The sequence below is a fragment of the Pelodiscus sinensis genome, chromosome 2, assembly GCF_052426305.1.
Source record: "Pelodiscus sinensis isolate ZL-2025 chromosome 2, ASM5242630v1, whole genome shotgun sequence".
NCBI classification, from domain to species: domain Eukaryota; kingdom Metazoa; phylum Chordata; order Testudines; family Trionychidae; genus Pelodiscus; species Pelodiscus sinensis.
The window spans coordinates 198,372,164-198,388,177 of record NC_143053.1 but is presented as its reverse complement, the minus strand read 5'-3'; the positions used below and the strand labels follow the sequence as shown (position 1 = coordinate 198,388,177).

Sequence of the window (16,014 nt, the reverse complement as noted above, 5' to 3'; positions counted from 1 at the left end):
GCAGTCTAGACATAGCCTAGGGGTATGTCTACATTCTCCCCTCGTTCGAACTAGGGGGGGTAATGTAGTCATACGGAGTTGCAAATGAAGCCTGGGGTTTGAATTTCCCAGGCTTCATTTATATAAAGCTGGCACCATTTTTAAATGCCGGCTAGGTCGGACCCCGTGCCGCGCGGCTACACGCGGCACAGACTAGCTAGTTCGGATTAGGCTTCCTATCCGAACTAACTGTACGCCTCGTGGAACACGTGTAGCTGCGCGGCACGGGGTCCGACCTAGCCGGCATTTAAAAATGGCACCGGCTGGCTTTATGCAAATGAAGCCCCGGAAATTCAAATCCCGGGCTTCATTTGCAACTCCGTATGACTACATTACCCCCCCAGTTCGAACTAGGGGGGTAGTGTAGACATACCCTAGGTGCTCACACTGATATCAAATACATATGCAATATAGTACTTTATGTTTCCAAGATTGTTTTTTCTGATTTACAAGTGAGGCTTGCTTCCATTTCTATAATATGCCCAGAGAGGAAGGTGATGAGTGCTCTGTAATTTTCTGAATAAATATATAATACTTTCTCTCATTCTTTCGATTCTACTCAGCAAAGCAGCAATTCTAGCTCTTCCTCAATTGTCATATCATGAGAGAAAGAGAATATTAAATGGAATAATCAACTTCTAAATTCAAGTCAGCCCAGGTAACAATATACTACATCAAAAATAATCATATTGGTTCTAGTGAAGCACCACATTAAAATGGTCATAATTGTGCATTTTAGTATGATCAGCTACCAAGCATTAGGGCACCATCTGCATGGCCTTAAGTCAAGATTTCTACTTCCATTGTGCAGGAAATAAAAGGACCATGATAATTGTGGCATGCTGGGAATTCTGGATACATTCTCTTAAAAGAATTGATATCAAAGACCTTAAACTATGTGTAATGATCAGAACAATTATTTTTCCATTTTACTGTACAACAGAAAAAGCTTGAGTTCTCAAAAAGCTAAAATAAATTAGAAAGTGTAAGATCAGAGACCTTCCATTTAGAATCAACGATGCATTTTATATGGCTGGTTTACAGGGTGTATCCTTTAGTTTCCATAGGGTCTATTAGTAAATAAAGTAAACAATACAATGTACTTCAAAATTCATATGAAAGATGTTTACTCAGATTGTGATCTCTCATATGATCTAACTGTACATACTAAACACTAGAAGATTTACCAGGCATTGTTTACGTCCTTAACTTAAATTTTGTTTTTTGGAAAATAAAATGAAAATGTATATTCTTAATTTGAATCATTACTCTGGGGTGGGGTTGGGGGAGATGTGAGATTGAATATACAGGCTGCCCTGTGAAGAGAGGACAACCCCAGCCCTCTCTCACTGCAGCAGTGTGGGGCCAGGTGAGAAGCACCTCTCCATGGATACTGCAGCTCCAGCTGGCATAGCCAGGGGAGGGGTGCATGCGCCCAGGCTGGGGCAGGTTCAAGTTTATCTTCCCCCTACACTCCCCAGCCAGAGTGAGGAATGCAGCAAACTGTGCACTTTCCCCTCACTCCCTGACAAAGCAATCCCATTCCAGGCACATCCCATTTTTATGGAACAACCAAACCCTTACTTTGCTTTAAATTATGATACGAGGAAGCTATATTCCAAATTTGGTGGTCCTAACTCTTACTGCGTAGGAGTTGTTGAACAGACAGACATACTCTCTCAAATACGTAGCTTACATAATACAAGAAAACCAAAGACAATCACACAAAAAAGTAAGATTCTAATGTTTGTAGAAACATAGCACTTTATTTAACAAGAGTATCTTAACAGGCAAACACAAACCTTTTCAAGACTATGTAAAATAAAGTGGTACACTCCAATGCACACACTTGTTTTCCATAAAAACTGCACTACATTGTAACACAAAATAGTTCTGAGAACTTGCTTGGCTTTTTAGTGTATACATGTATACAGGGAGGACAAATTAAAACCTGATTACAGAGTTGAGGAAGAGTTGGATCAACTGTATGAGGGAAACTTAGACAATCAGTAAATAAAAGACAGACAGACCAACTGATCTTAGATACCTCTGACAAGACTTTCACCATTAGGTCCGTATCAGCTTCTCCAGAATTGTTCTTAATATGTACGTATTCTATTGATCTTTTTATATTTCACAAAGTACGAAGAAAAGATTAAGATGAAAAAAAAATCTTACTGGCAGCCATCTGATCATCTTTTTATTATTTCTCATATGAATCACATCTTACCTGTAACAGTATTTTCACATAGTAGGCATGATCTTTTCTGTTTTTACCAGGGAGGAGAAACACAGTATTGCAAAAATTTTGAAGATTATCTACTAAATATGTACAGTCAGTCCCCGGGTTACATCAATCCGACTTACGTCGGACCCCTAGTTACAAATGGGGGGCGGGGGGGTGCAGCTAGTGTGGGGTGCCTCCCCCACTGTCGCCGCCTCCAGCGGTGCGGGGGGCGCTTCTCCCCAGCAGACCATGGAGACGCGGAGCTAGCGCCCCCCCCCCCCCCCAGCAGACCAGGGAGACGCGGAGCGGCTTTTCTCGCCATGGAGGACGCGTGTCTGCTGGGGGGAACAAGACACCAGCCAAAAGGGGGCACTCCATAGCGGAAAAATTAATTTCCTAGGAAACAGCAGGAGCAGCAGGCAGTGAGACCCATTGTGTTACAGTCCCCACCTTGGGAGCAACAGCTCTTTCCCTCTTCAGCACTAGAGCTGCAAGTATCTTGTTAGTGTCACGTGAAATTAACAAGTCCCTTCCAGCCTGGCAGAGGTGAAGCTGAAAAATTACCCAGTGGTGTGGGTGGGCAAGAATGGGGAGGAGCAGGACAGAAGGGAAGAGGGGATAAGCCCCAACCCCACACCCTGGCTGGAGCGGAGCAGGGTAAGTCCCGAGGGGATGCGTCAGGTTGCAAAGTGGGTGAGTGGACAATGAGGACCCACCTGTGGCTAAACTCCTGTTCCCAACACAGAATTTTTCTTTAAAATTAATCCTGTGGATAAATTCACACACACATTTCACAGGAAGGGATTTCCATTTTCTACTCAGCAGAATACAACAGCTTTGATTGTATCAATATTTCACTGTGCTCTCCAATGACTATTGATTACACTTAATACCCATTTCACTGAACCATCCGTAGAAAATTCTATTTGGAACAGTAATATGCATTGAATAAACTTTTTTTAGTTATAAAAAACAAAGATTCTGACTATTAAATGAATAACTGGGATCTTTCAGGTACCCCAAAAGGAAGATTTGGATATAGCATGAAACACTGAAACTTATGATCAATGTTTAATTAAAATATCAACCAAAAAAACCTTCATATCAAAACAGTATGTGTTTTTCTTAGGAAGTTGTATGAGAATCAGGGTCTTTTCCACCTAACTCCAGCTCCCCGTCCCCCCAAAATATGTACCAGTTCTGACTTACATACAAATTCAACTTAAGAACAAACCTACAGTCCCTATCTTGTACGTAACCCGGGGACTGCCTGTACTATGCAAATGCAGTGTAGCATGAAGCCTTTGAGTGAAACTGAATGTGACACTAAGCATTCCCTTCTCTAACCTCCAGACTTATTTTCATAGTCAATACAGATTGTAATACAATATTCCTTCCTACCTCAATAGGGACCTACTCCTTCTCATCCATTGAAAGTTTCTTATTGACTCTAAAAGAGGTTGGTCAGGCCTTAAATACATAAATCCTCAAAAGAAAAAAATCTGTTTTTCTCTATAAAATATATAGATGAACTACTACACCATTCAAAATATTTTGTGCCTTACCCATACCGCATCTCAATGATACTCACAATATAATACTTCATTATAGCACCAATAATCAAGTCAAGTCATTGAATCTTATAATAAAACAGCTCCATTAGTATCTATGGGTATGTCTACACTACCACCCTAGTTCGAACTAGGGAGGTAATGTAGGCAACCTGAGTTGCAAATGAAGCACGGGATTTGAATTTCCCAGGCTTCATTTGCATAAAGCTGGGCGCCACCATTTTTAAATGTCCGCTAGTGCGGACTCTGTGCTGCGCGGCTACACGCGGCACGGACTAGGTAGTTCGGACTAGGCTTCCTAGTCCGAACTACCTTTACTCCTCGTGAGCGTCAATTTTTTAGAACAAGTTATACTGAATTGGTTACTGTAAATTGCCTTGTGTGTGTGTGTTCAGTAAAGACTGAAAGATTCCCTTTTCATGCTTCAGAATTTCAATTAAATACTAAGTCACACACTCCTCAAAGCAGGGGGTAGGCAATAGTTTTTTGCCACAGGCCACTTCAGAAATTTTGAAGTAGCCCCAGGCTGTACCGAAGCAGGGGAGGGAGGGGAAGGGTAGGATACTTTCCTGCTTCCCCATCCACAGACCAGAACTGGTGTGGGGTTGGGGTAGTGCCTTTGCTCCCCCTCCCCAAGGTTCCCCATAGGCACCCATGCCCCTGACAGTGGAAGGAGACTTCATGCGCTCCCCTTCTGCCACCAGGCCAATCAGGGTTTGGGGACAGGGAAGCACGCAAAGTCTCCTCCTGCCCAGGTGCTCCTGGCAGGGTGGAGGAAGCTTCGTGCACTCCCCCATACTTCAAGGCTCTAATTGATCTCTGGGTGGGGGAGTGGCAGGGCCTCCATGGGCCGGATTAACCCGCTTGGTGGGCTGGATCAGGCCCGTGGAGGCCCTTTTGCCAACCCCGTCCTAAATGATAAAAATGACCCAGTCTTCATTTTCACCATTCTCTCTTTACATTCTCCCACTTTTCCTTGTCTCTTCAGAGCAGTTATTCGCTAAGACCATTATGTAACTCTAATCCACCCTGATTCCATTTGATTCACATTTGTTACCTACACACCTGCTAGGTATGGAGGGAGGAAAACAGTGCAGTTGAACCATGCATGCACAAAGGTAAATCAATTGATCACATAGTACGATATCAGCACCAACCTGATATGCACACTTGAGAAATACTGAACTCTGGTCACTACAAGTCATGAAGGCAAGAAAACTGTTTTAATAAAGAAGATCAATTATTCTAACTGAAACTGTTTCAGCACCACAAGACCACGATGCTTGCAGTATAAACCTTTCGGGAGCTAGTGAGTCCTGCTCTTCTGGCTGGAGTTGAACTACAGAAAAATGCTAGTAAGAGGTAGAAGGATGAAGAATCAAATCACAGAATGCCAGTAATGGGGCTTGCTCGATGGTCTTCAGCAACTGCTGAGAGAAACCATAAAATGAAGTTTAAATCTGCATCAGAAAATCAAAATGAATTTAAGGACTGCTCTGCAAAAGGAAAGGCTGCATACAGTAATGTATCTGTTCCTTTACCACATATTCCTACCTTCCGCAAAGCTAATACAATTTATAAGACCACAATACCAGCCATGTTTCCTGTGGAGTCTGCCTTTGTGCTCAAGCCAAGCCCTGCACATTTTATTCTTTGTCTTCCTGCCCTGCTGGGACCCGCCTGTAGCTGCTCTTCACTCCCCTGCACACCCAAAAAGGGGAGTTCATTGGATTACAGTCCTTGCTCTGTGTCATTCCACAGATCAAGGAATAACAGCTGAAATTAAGCATCTAGTTAGTGTACAGAAAAGTCAAACATGTAGATTAGTGAGCTGGGTTGCCTGCATTGAAGCCAAACCCCAAGAGACAAGAAGATTCTCCCACAAACCAGGCTGCAACCCTCCTTTGCCTGCACTTTCCATCATCTATGCTTCCTGGGCAAAGAGGCTCGGAGTCTGGACAACGTCATGAAAGCTAAAGCCTACTGGGTAATGGCAAGCTCTCTCAAAATAATTATCATAGAAAAGAATCTGATGAATTTTACATCATCTCTATCTAGGAACTGTAGGCAGAAAATGGAGGCAGAAAATGGGAATGAGGGTTATCTGTTATGGCAACAGAATAAGTTAATGCTGTGCAATGGAGGGGTTGTTCCCACAGAATTTGGTTCCTTTACAACAAGGAGTGCATGGGGTCCCTTTGGTAGGCCTGAGAACTATTTTTGACAAAGCCTAACCAAGCCAGAAGGTTCCACCATAGATTCTTAAATATTAGATTGCAGATTTGGTATATATTGGGATGAGTCTGTGGCACCAAATGTGAGTTTAATTATTCTTCACCTGCCAACCACATAAAGAGATGGCAATGCTTGGTATAGGTTGTATCTAATACATAAAGTGAACATTAAGGCTCTACAGAAGTCCATTGATAGATATCAAGTTTGTCACATTTGTCACATGGAGGAATTTTGTATTTCTAAGTAAAACAACTACAGAATCTCTCAAAAACGTCATCCACTGACACTTGAAGGTAAAAAAATGTTACTGGGGAATTTTGGTGCCAAAACATACAGGCCAGTTTATACAGGCAGTCCCCGAGTTACGTGGATCCGACTTATGTCGGATCCGCAGTTACGAACGGGGATTTTCTTGCCCCGGAGGACTGGAGCGGCGGGACACCTGGTCCCGCCGCCCGCCTCCTCCGGGGCGAGAAAAGCTGCTCCCCGTCTCCCTGGTCTGCTAGGGAAGCCAGCAGACCAGGGAGACGGGGAGCAAAGCAGCGGAGGACCCGGGCCGGACCCACGGCGCTGATCTGGAAGGGTCGCGGGTCCGGCCCCGGGTCCTCCGCCGCTTTGCTCAGCATCTCCCTGGTCTGCAGACCAGGGAGACGTTGAGCAAAGCGGCGGAGGACCCGGGGCCGGACCCACGGCGCTTCCAGATCAGCTAGTGCCCCCCCCCAGCAGACCAGGGAGTCGTGGAGCAAAGCCCAGGGCCTGTGGTAGAGCAGGTGGGGCGCTGCCGGTTGGTCCCGCAGCACCGCTCCTTGGCGCTACTGGACCAACCCGGCAGCACCCCAGCTGCTCTGCCCCAGGCGTCCCCAAGTCAGCCGCTGCTGAAACTGACCAGCGGCTGACAACAGGAAGCCCGAGGCAGAGTTGCTCTGCCCCGGGCTTCCTGGAATCAGCTGCTGATCAGTTTCAGCAGCAGCTGACTTGGGGACGCCTGGGGTTCTTAAGTTGAATCTGTATGCAAGTCGGAACTGGTGTCCAGATTCAGCCGCTGTTGAAACTGATCAGTTTCAGCAGCGGCTGAATCTGGATGCCAGTTCCAGCAGCGGCTGAATCTGGATGCCAGTTCCGACTTACATACAGATTCAACTTAAGAACAAACCTACAGTCCCTATCTTGTACGTAACCCAGGGACTGCCTGTATATAAAAGCTGTTCTTAATCACAGTATATTGCACCTTACTCTATGAATATTGGTGGGAAAAACTGACCCTTAAGTAGCATTGAAGAATTAAAATACTTATTTTGTCCTTTTCCCTCTTTTACATACAGTGCAAATTAATAAATTCAAATCAATCATATTTTGTTAATAGTCAAGATTCATTCTAACTCTGAAAACAGAAACTGTCAGAATCACGTGTTATGTTTAAAGACCCCAATGTTGCAATCTGATTCATTTGGGCAAAGCAATGGGATTCCATGTTGTAAGGATCCGTCCACACAAAGCAGATTGCAGGACCAACTGTAAACTAACAATAAACCTTAACTGTTTGCATAACTATTGTCCAAGACAGTTTTTTTAAACTAACACCACAATCAAATCTATTTCTATTGTTTTTATTTTTACAGAAAAGTACAAAGAAGTCTTCAAAATCATCATTTAGTCTTAAAAAAAATATTACCATGTTCTCTATATGTCCAAAATGAATCCCTTCCTGGTTTTATATCAACATGACAAAAATCACTCAGAGAATATTACAGTATTGTGCTCACAGCACACAATGTGAACACAGTTTTCATAGGCTCCCCATTTTCACCTTTCAAAAATTTCCCTTTCAGCTGAACTTTCTCATGATAAAATGGAAAAGTTTTAGGAAGTTCTGAAAGTTTTGTTAGGATTTTTCCCAAGCAGCTCCATGAATGTAATGGGGTCTTGCTCATGTGGAAGAGCTTATAAAGTCTTAGTGTGATAGAAGAATTGTGACTCAGTTTAACAGTTGTAACTCTCAATGACTTTACTATGCATTGCATCTATATACACTTGAGGGAATAACAAAATCAAACTAAGCCCTGACTTCAATGAAGTTGCAGAATCTTACACTGAGCTTGAATTTAGCTCAGAATTCTTCACCAAGTTAAAATGTTTCCAGTTGATTTTACTGGCTCACCTCTGATAGGATGTATTTTTAAAATATAAAACTGGAAATCCACTTAAGATCCAATTCCACACCAAACTCAGCATGGACAGACTTCTGAGCCCATGCAGTGATTCGCTGGCTTACATACAGGAAAAAAAAATGCGCACATTTGTAGAAAACCATTAAAGATGTTTGAAAATCACAAGCACTATATGCCATTTTCCACAAATTTGCGTACTGTTATTTGCTTGTGTAATCCCATACAGAAGAACCTTCAAATAAATGTAGTCAAAGCAGTGTCATATCACATGCTCATATTAATGTATAAATGGATATCTAATCTGTGATCCACTGCAATTTTCTTTTAGAAAATAAAAGCATTACATATAAATATATATCAAAGTAACATTAATTTTAAGTGTACAAATATTAACAAATTAAATATATAGATTCCTAATGTAACTCAGCCGTTCCCTTCATGCATATGAAATAATTCTGTACACTTGTACATCAGTGGTTCTCTTATTGTGGTCTGCAGGCCCAAAAATGATGTGTGGCTTGGATTATAGCAGGGGAGGGCAATAATTTTTTACTCCAAGATTTTGGAAAGTGATCAAGGGCTGTACTCATCCATGATGTTAATGGAGGAAGTGCAGGGTCTGGGATGGAAGTTGGGTGCAGAAGGGAGCTTGGGGTAAGGGATTTGGCTGCAGGGAGTAAGTGGGGTCTGGGAGGGAGTTTGGGTGAAGGAGACAGTTCTGACCTGGGGCATTGGACTGGGGTGCAAGAGTTTGGGTTGTGACCTGGAGCAGGGAACTGGGGTACAGGAGGGGGTGCAGGGGTTTGGGTCGTGACCTAGGGCAGGGGCATGGGTACAGGGTCTGAGTGGGATATGGGTTCAGGAGCAAGACAGAGGATTTGGTTTATGTAGGGTAGAGAGGAAGGAGTGGGAAGGGAGAGGGTTGGAGAAAGGGAGGGACTAGAGCGCCAGAGGCAGGCTCTGGCAGGGAGACTTACATGGGTGAATCCCAGCCAGCAGTCCAGGACATTTCTCAGGCAGGTTCCCTGCCTGCCCTGCCCCCGCACAGGCTGCAGGGGCCACGTGAGTTGGTAAATATGAGCCTGAGGGGAGGGGGTGGAAAGTGGTGCTTTGGGCTGCCTGTTCTTCAAAAAGGCAGCTCCCATTGGCCAGAAATTGGCCAATGGGATTATGCTAGATGTGCATGCAGCATGTTAAGGACTGCTCCTGCCTCCACTGGGCTCACAGATGAAGCAGCTACTTTTCTCAGCTGTTTTGGGGGCAGGGCAAAAAGGGAGTCTGCCTAAGGCTCCCTGCTGCATCCACAGGCTGGATCCGGTGGTTTTGCAGGCTGGATCCATCCCACAGAAGGTATTTTGCCCAGGCCTGGTTTATAGCATGGCTTCCCAATCTGGGAGGATGCAAACAAATTCAAATGGGTTAGGGCAATCATGACAATCTTCGCTTTACCTATGTCTTATTGTGATGACCCAAAACTTTTTCCTCGTGTAACATGGCTTACACACTATAGACAAAGATTAAAATTACTGCATTATAGTATAGTTCCAAAATGAGAATCCATTATAACAACATAGATTGAGATTATAATAAGAGTACACTAGGTATTTTTTTAGTTTGAGATGTGGTATGCTAAACCTAAAAGAGAATTGCTGTTTGTACATTATTTTATCACATATGCAAAAATGTATGGTTATGGGAACCATACTTTGGAATTTCCTGTTCTGTGATTTAAATTGCATTTAACACTTTCTTAATGCAGTTTAATCTAATTTTTAAAAGTTTATTACTTCATAACAATTTCAATTATTTGTTCAAATGTTTGGCCTGCCTATTAAAGAAGTCATAAAATGGAACAGCATGTATGTTTCATCAATGTATAATGGCATAAGGCTCATTTATATATTTACTGAATGATAACAAATGTAGTTATTTACACCTTCTTTATAATATAGTACTCTTATCACATCAAAATGAATCACTAGTCACTAATCTGTCAAATTTCTACTTTGAAGAAAATTATATTTGACAGCTTAATTTATATTCTGTTAATAAAATTCAACAAAGCAGTTACACAGAAGGGTAGCCTAAAAGTCACTGTAATATGTAGCTGTGTCAGTTTCAACATACTAGCAAATACGGTGGGTGAGGTAAAATCTTTTGACCAACTGCTATGGGTGACAAAGAAACTTTCAAACTCTGAATGAGCGTGAAAGCTGGTGTCTCACACCACTTACTTGAATAGGGGGAAAAAGTGGGTATTAACTCTTACATTCCACACAGGGAATGTAAGATCTGAGGAAGTGGGTCTGGCCCACGAAAGCTCATCATCTAATAAACCATCTTGTTAGTCTTTAAAGTGCTACATTGTCCTGCATTTTGATTCCACACAGGGATTCTCAAAAAAAACCCACAGCCGACTTGCTGGATTTTTCTTACGCTTTTTTCAAAAACAGAGTTTAGCATCTATAGAATGTAGGCCTCATATTTTCTCATCTGCTCACGTGTTAACAGGAAGAATTTTTTTTTTTTTTAAAAACTTTTTATTCATGTTCACTTTTGGCTTTGCATAGCATGTCGATTCCCGGGGCAGCCCTCACCCATTCATACCTGCCCATTACTGCAAACTTGCTGCGTGGAGATGCAAAGCCAGGGGCAGCCTCCCGAAGGCAACAGAGTGACGAGTCATCACCCCACCCCCTGCTGCATAATGCACTGGGCATAATCCCTGCCCCCACTCCCCTCGGAGCGAGCGCAGGGCGGATCTTCACGGCGAATTCGGGAGCGTGGCATCCAGGGCAGGGGACTTGTTGAAAGCGCTTGTCTGAGCAACACGGTGCACGGAGGGGGGGGGAGGGGAGCGAGCGACCCCACAGGTGATGACCAGACAGGCGCAGCGCCAGCCCCAGAACCCCGGCGGGAGCCGCTCCGAGGCCTGGCCTCGGCTCAGCAGCAAATGGCAGCAGCAGAATCCCCGCCCGCGCTGCACCGGGGGGTTCCTCCTCCCCCGGCTGCCGGAGTCGCACGGCGTCTGCCGACCCCGGGCACGGCACCAGGCGCACGCAGACCTCGCCCCTGCAGCCGCCGCCGTCGCTTAGCCTCCACCCCCGCCGGCGGCGGGGTCCTCCACGCCCACCCGGCCGCCGGCCTCCCCGCCACCCTTCCTCCCTGGAGAGGCGCCTTCAGGGCAGCGAGGCTGCCGCGGGCGGGCAGCGCCCCATCCTCCCCACCACACCTAGCAACAGCGCTGACAGGACGCAGCAGCGGCGAGGAGGAGGAAGCGGAATGGCTGCCGCCGCGGCTCCCTCCCCGGAGCCCTGACAGCCAGAGCCGGGGCGGAAGCAGCAGGCGGCGTGCCGTGCCCGTCCTCCTCCCCCTCCCCGCGCTGCCTCCGGCTCCCGCACTGCCTCCTGCCAAGGCAAACTCACTCCCCGCTGCAGCGCCGCCCCCGTCCGCAGCCCCTCGTGCCCCCCCTGCCTCCCCACGCCGGGCCATGCCGCCTCCTGCGCCCCCGAACACGCCCATGCCCAGTATGCAGCCGCCCCGGCACCTTCTCCTCCGCCCTGCCCGTGCACGGCATGCACCCCCCCACACACGCCCCCTGCACATGCAGCCCGCCCCAGCGCTGCGGCGGGGGTCCCGCTGCCGGCCACTCACCGATGTGGTTGTCCTCAATGTGCTCGATGAGCTCAGCCAGGCTTGGGAAGTGGAGCCCGCAGCCCCCGAACCTGCAGGTATTGGAGAAGAAGGAGGCGGCGGCGATGCCTGTCATGGTGTTACATTGAGATCCCCCTGCGGTGCCTGCGCTGCCAGGGCCGCCGGCGGCAGGGCGGAGAGAGGCGGGGGAAGCGGGGAACGGGACAGAGAGAGATGGGGAGCGAGAGAGAGGGTGGGGGTGGGGAGGAGGAGGTGGCAGCGGCCGCGGCGGCAGCAGCAGCGTCGGGAGCGGCGGAGGGGAGGGACGGGCTGGGTGGGGGGAGATGAGGCAGCCGCAGCTGGGAGGAGGGACCAGTGCTGCACTGTAACAGCTGTGCTACCCCAGCAGCCACCGCCTCCTCCAGCAGCAGCAGGATCAAGGGCCCCAGGCCACACTCATCACCTCCTCAGGGGGAGATTTAGCAACAGTTCACATACATATATGTTTCAGTGCTCAAAGACTGTGTTAGGCTACATGTCTTCAAGTGTAAAGTTTTTTTTTTGGGGGGGGGGGGAATGTTACATTTATGTGTAACTTTATTTAACTTTTTTCAGTAGCATGGCAAGTGGGGAATTAAATAAGGGCTCATTTTTGTTTACCCCACACACATTTGTGATACTCTTAACTGATTCTGAACAGTATCTTACATCATAATTAGCACCTCTTAAGTCAGTAGGACTACTTGTGAAATAAGATATTGCACCTTATTGTGAGTAACCTTATTTGCTGGTGCACAGAGGGGACCCATTGTTCAGGAGTCCACCAAGCAAGCTGAATAGTGTGTTCACCTAAATCTCACACAATCCCCACTGTACTGTCAGCACCAAAAAGATGCGGAGCACTCCCAATTTAGGGATGTAAGCAAGTAGTCCAGTATTGCACTACCCTATAAGGTTAAGTTTATCAGGTAATAGAGAACTCAACTATTTGCTCCCCCCCACACACTTGCTGCCTCTGTATGAGAGGCGGGGCGGGGCTGACTTAAAAGCTACTTGCCCACAGCATTGTCTTCCTGGTGCTGCCTCCACCCCACCGCCACTGCCTCTATCAGAGGCAGCTTCTGCCCATGGCAGGTTGATGGGTTGCCATGGGCAGAGCCTGCTCCAGCAGCAGCCCCATCTGTGGGGGTCTCAGCAGGTAGCTGCCCCGCCAGGGAGAGGGGCTGCTGCCACAAAGCAGCTCCTATCTGCAGTGGCCCAGGTTGGCTGCAGGCAGACATTTTTCTGTTTACCGCACCCAGGGCCAGCCTCAGACAGGGGCTACTGCCGGAGCAGCCCCTGAGCATGTGGGCCAAAAGGCACTTACTATGTTTAAAATGCAGAGCTGCAGCAGTCCAGAGCTGGTGCAAGCCAGGACTGCTAAGTCCTGACTTGCATCAGCTTCAGAAGCTATCCCCACTGTGGCTTTGCAGAGCAGCTCCCCTTATTGACTAATCGTGTAGTCAATACAAATTGTATCTACTACACAATTAGCAAAATAACCACTCTAACATCTTTACTCCCTACCAGTGTTTCCTGTAAGCTGTGTGCTTGGGCGGCTACCCCGGAGAGATTCAAATGCTACCCAGTTGATTGGCAGAGTGCCCATAACTGGCAGTCTGTGTTTCTATTGGTGGTGCACAACTGTACGTGCCTTGGTGCACATAACAAAATATATTCCGTACACAGGAAAAATTTAGAGTGACCATTGACCTCAACCCATCTAATTGAAGTTGAGGTTATTCAGCTACTTGCAGAATCCTGATTCTGCAGACATACAGGTGCTTGAACTGTAAGTAATCTGTTGAAATCATATGGGCTAGCCTAATTAATAATATTAGGCATATGCATAACTGTTTAGAGGATTGAGGGATGAAAGTAGCAGAAGGTCTAATTGACATATAATTTCCCTTTATATATTTCTTTCCAGGATAGATCTTTGTAATATAAGGGCCTCATTCTGCTAGTCTTTGCACCTTGAACTCTTAAATTGGCTAGGAGAACAAGAAACCAGGATTGCACTGTGATGTAAGACAGCTAGAACTGAAGAAAGAAATTAACATAAAAATGCAAAACTCACTCTCAAATCCTATTTTGACTTTTGTCTCCAGAAAGCTAGTCACTGGAGAGGCTGACTGATTAATTGATTTGAATGAAGCTCTCCCGAGGCTGAAGTTCATAGACAGCTTTATTTAAAATTAAAATAAAAAAAAAAAAAGAGCAAGAGCTTGCCTGTCAGGTGGGTTTTTCAAAAAAAATTAATCATCCCATCTTTGCTATATTGCATATTATGCTAAAATAATAGTAATAATTCTAGCAGAACCAGTTCTGCAAAAAATGAAGATACTGGCTTAAGACCCTCACTATGCAGATACTTCTACATGTGTTTAACTTTAGGCATAAATGTAAACATGCATAAGGGTCTGCAGAATCAGATTTAACAACTGTATTGCCCTCACAGCTGCTCCCATCATTGATGAAGAGGTGATTGCCTAAAAGTAGCAAAGCTTTCAAGGCAGCTAAATGGGTAGAGACTGCAGGCTTAGAGGGGATGCCAATTTGCTTAGAGCATCAGAAATCCTGGAGCCAAATCTGACTGCTTATAATACACTTGAGAACCTAAAACCTCATGGTGACAAAATAGCCTGCATCTTAGTTCACAGATCAGTTTCCTAATTTTCATATAAATTAGCACTGATTGTCCCTATGTTGCATAACTTCCAATCAAAAAATTGTGTTTATATATAAATTTACTCGTACATTAAAAAAATCATGCACAAAATTTATTTTCCAAAAAATATAGATTCTAGGAACATCTGCCTTCACTTCCACACTCTAAGGCATTCCATATAAAAGTTAAAATTCTCTTGAGTAATACACAGGTTCATTATATCTAACACCTGTCATCTATTTCTGTTTATATCAAGCATATTCATTTCACAGGCCACTTCTCTTTTCCTTTAAATCTGTCCTCAAGGCACACTTCTTCCATGTGCCTTACAAGAAATTAGTGAACTAGTCATTGACTAAAGTGAAAGGGCAGTTTGGGAGACAGCTGATCCTAATTAAGACCTCAGTCCTGCAACCATTGGTGCAGATGCTTAATTTTGCTACTAAATTTTATAGGGTTACTCGGGGAAATTTTTTTGTAGGTTTAGGATTTAAAACAGACCTTAAGCATTTTTCTTAGTCATAGGTATCTGATCTATAGAGGAGTGATAGAAATGTAGCCATGTTAGTCTGGTGTAGCTGAAACAAAATACAGGACTATGTAGCACTTTAAAGACTAACAAGATGGTTTATTAGATGATGAGCTTTCGTGGGCCAGACCCACTTCCTCAGATCAAATAGTGGAAGATCTATAGAGGTAGATCCTAGTCCTATGCAGAGCTCTATTAAAATCAGTAGAGCTCTGTATAGATGCAGTGATCTGCAGCTCAATTTGGACTCTTACAGCCTTAAATGTTAACCTTCGTAGGTTGGAGCCTAGATCTTTCTTTGAGATAGTGTCTAGCACATTGTGAGCTTTACAATTATATAAATAATAAAATTTTACAGAGAGGCAGGACACCAATACTCAGCAGAACGAGTACTGTGCACATTAATTACATAAGAGGCTGATCCTGCATCATTACAGTCAATGGGAGTTGTCTCATTGTTATCCGCACAAATTTCTCTATCCCTTCCACACTGTAGGGACACACACCTTTACCTAGTTTTAGGGATCAAGATGCAATCCTGTTAATTTACACACTCACCCTTACCCAATTCCTAGGGCTCAGGGTGGAATTTCCTGCAGGTTTCCAGGACCTTTAGCCACTAAAAGATCCTAACACAGTAATATTCTTATTCCGTTTACTATTTCCAAACAAGCAGAATACACATGCTAAGCACACAGCGTCATGGTCACCAATCCTGATATAGGTAGGCAGACTTCCTCTGTTGGCCAGGCAAGATCAGTCTCTCTGGATCTTAGTTGCTGCACATCACTGTCATGCAGGAGAATCCTGGCAGCTTTGGTCTTAGGCTACGTCTTGGAGGTGAGTAGTTTTTCCAGGTCTTCTTCCCCTTCTTCTTGGTGTTCCCTCCTGTTCTTGTTTCC

General features: G+C 45.2%; 1 protein-coding gene across 1 annotated transcript in view; it reads right to left on the bottom strand.

The window, feature by feature from the left end:
- Positions 1-12,154, bottom strand: part of JAZF1 (JAZF zinc finger 1) — a 311,555-nt gene extending 299,401 nt beyond the window's left edge. Inside the window, exon 1 of the mRNA XM_075922158.2 lies at positions 11,895-12,154. Within this exon, the coding sequence (XP_075778273.1) occupies positions 11,895-12,009 (115 nt within the window). The 5' untranslated portion in view covers positions 12,010-12,154. The remainder of the gene's footprint in view (positions 1-11,894) is intronic.
- Between the last annotated feature and the right edge of the window lie 3,860 nt (positions 12,155-16,014).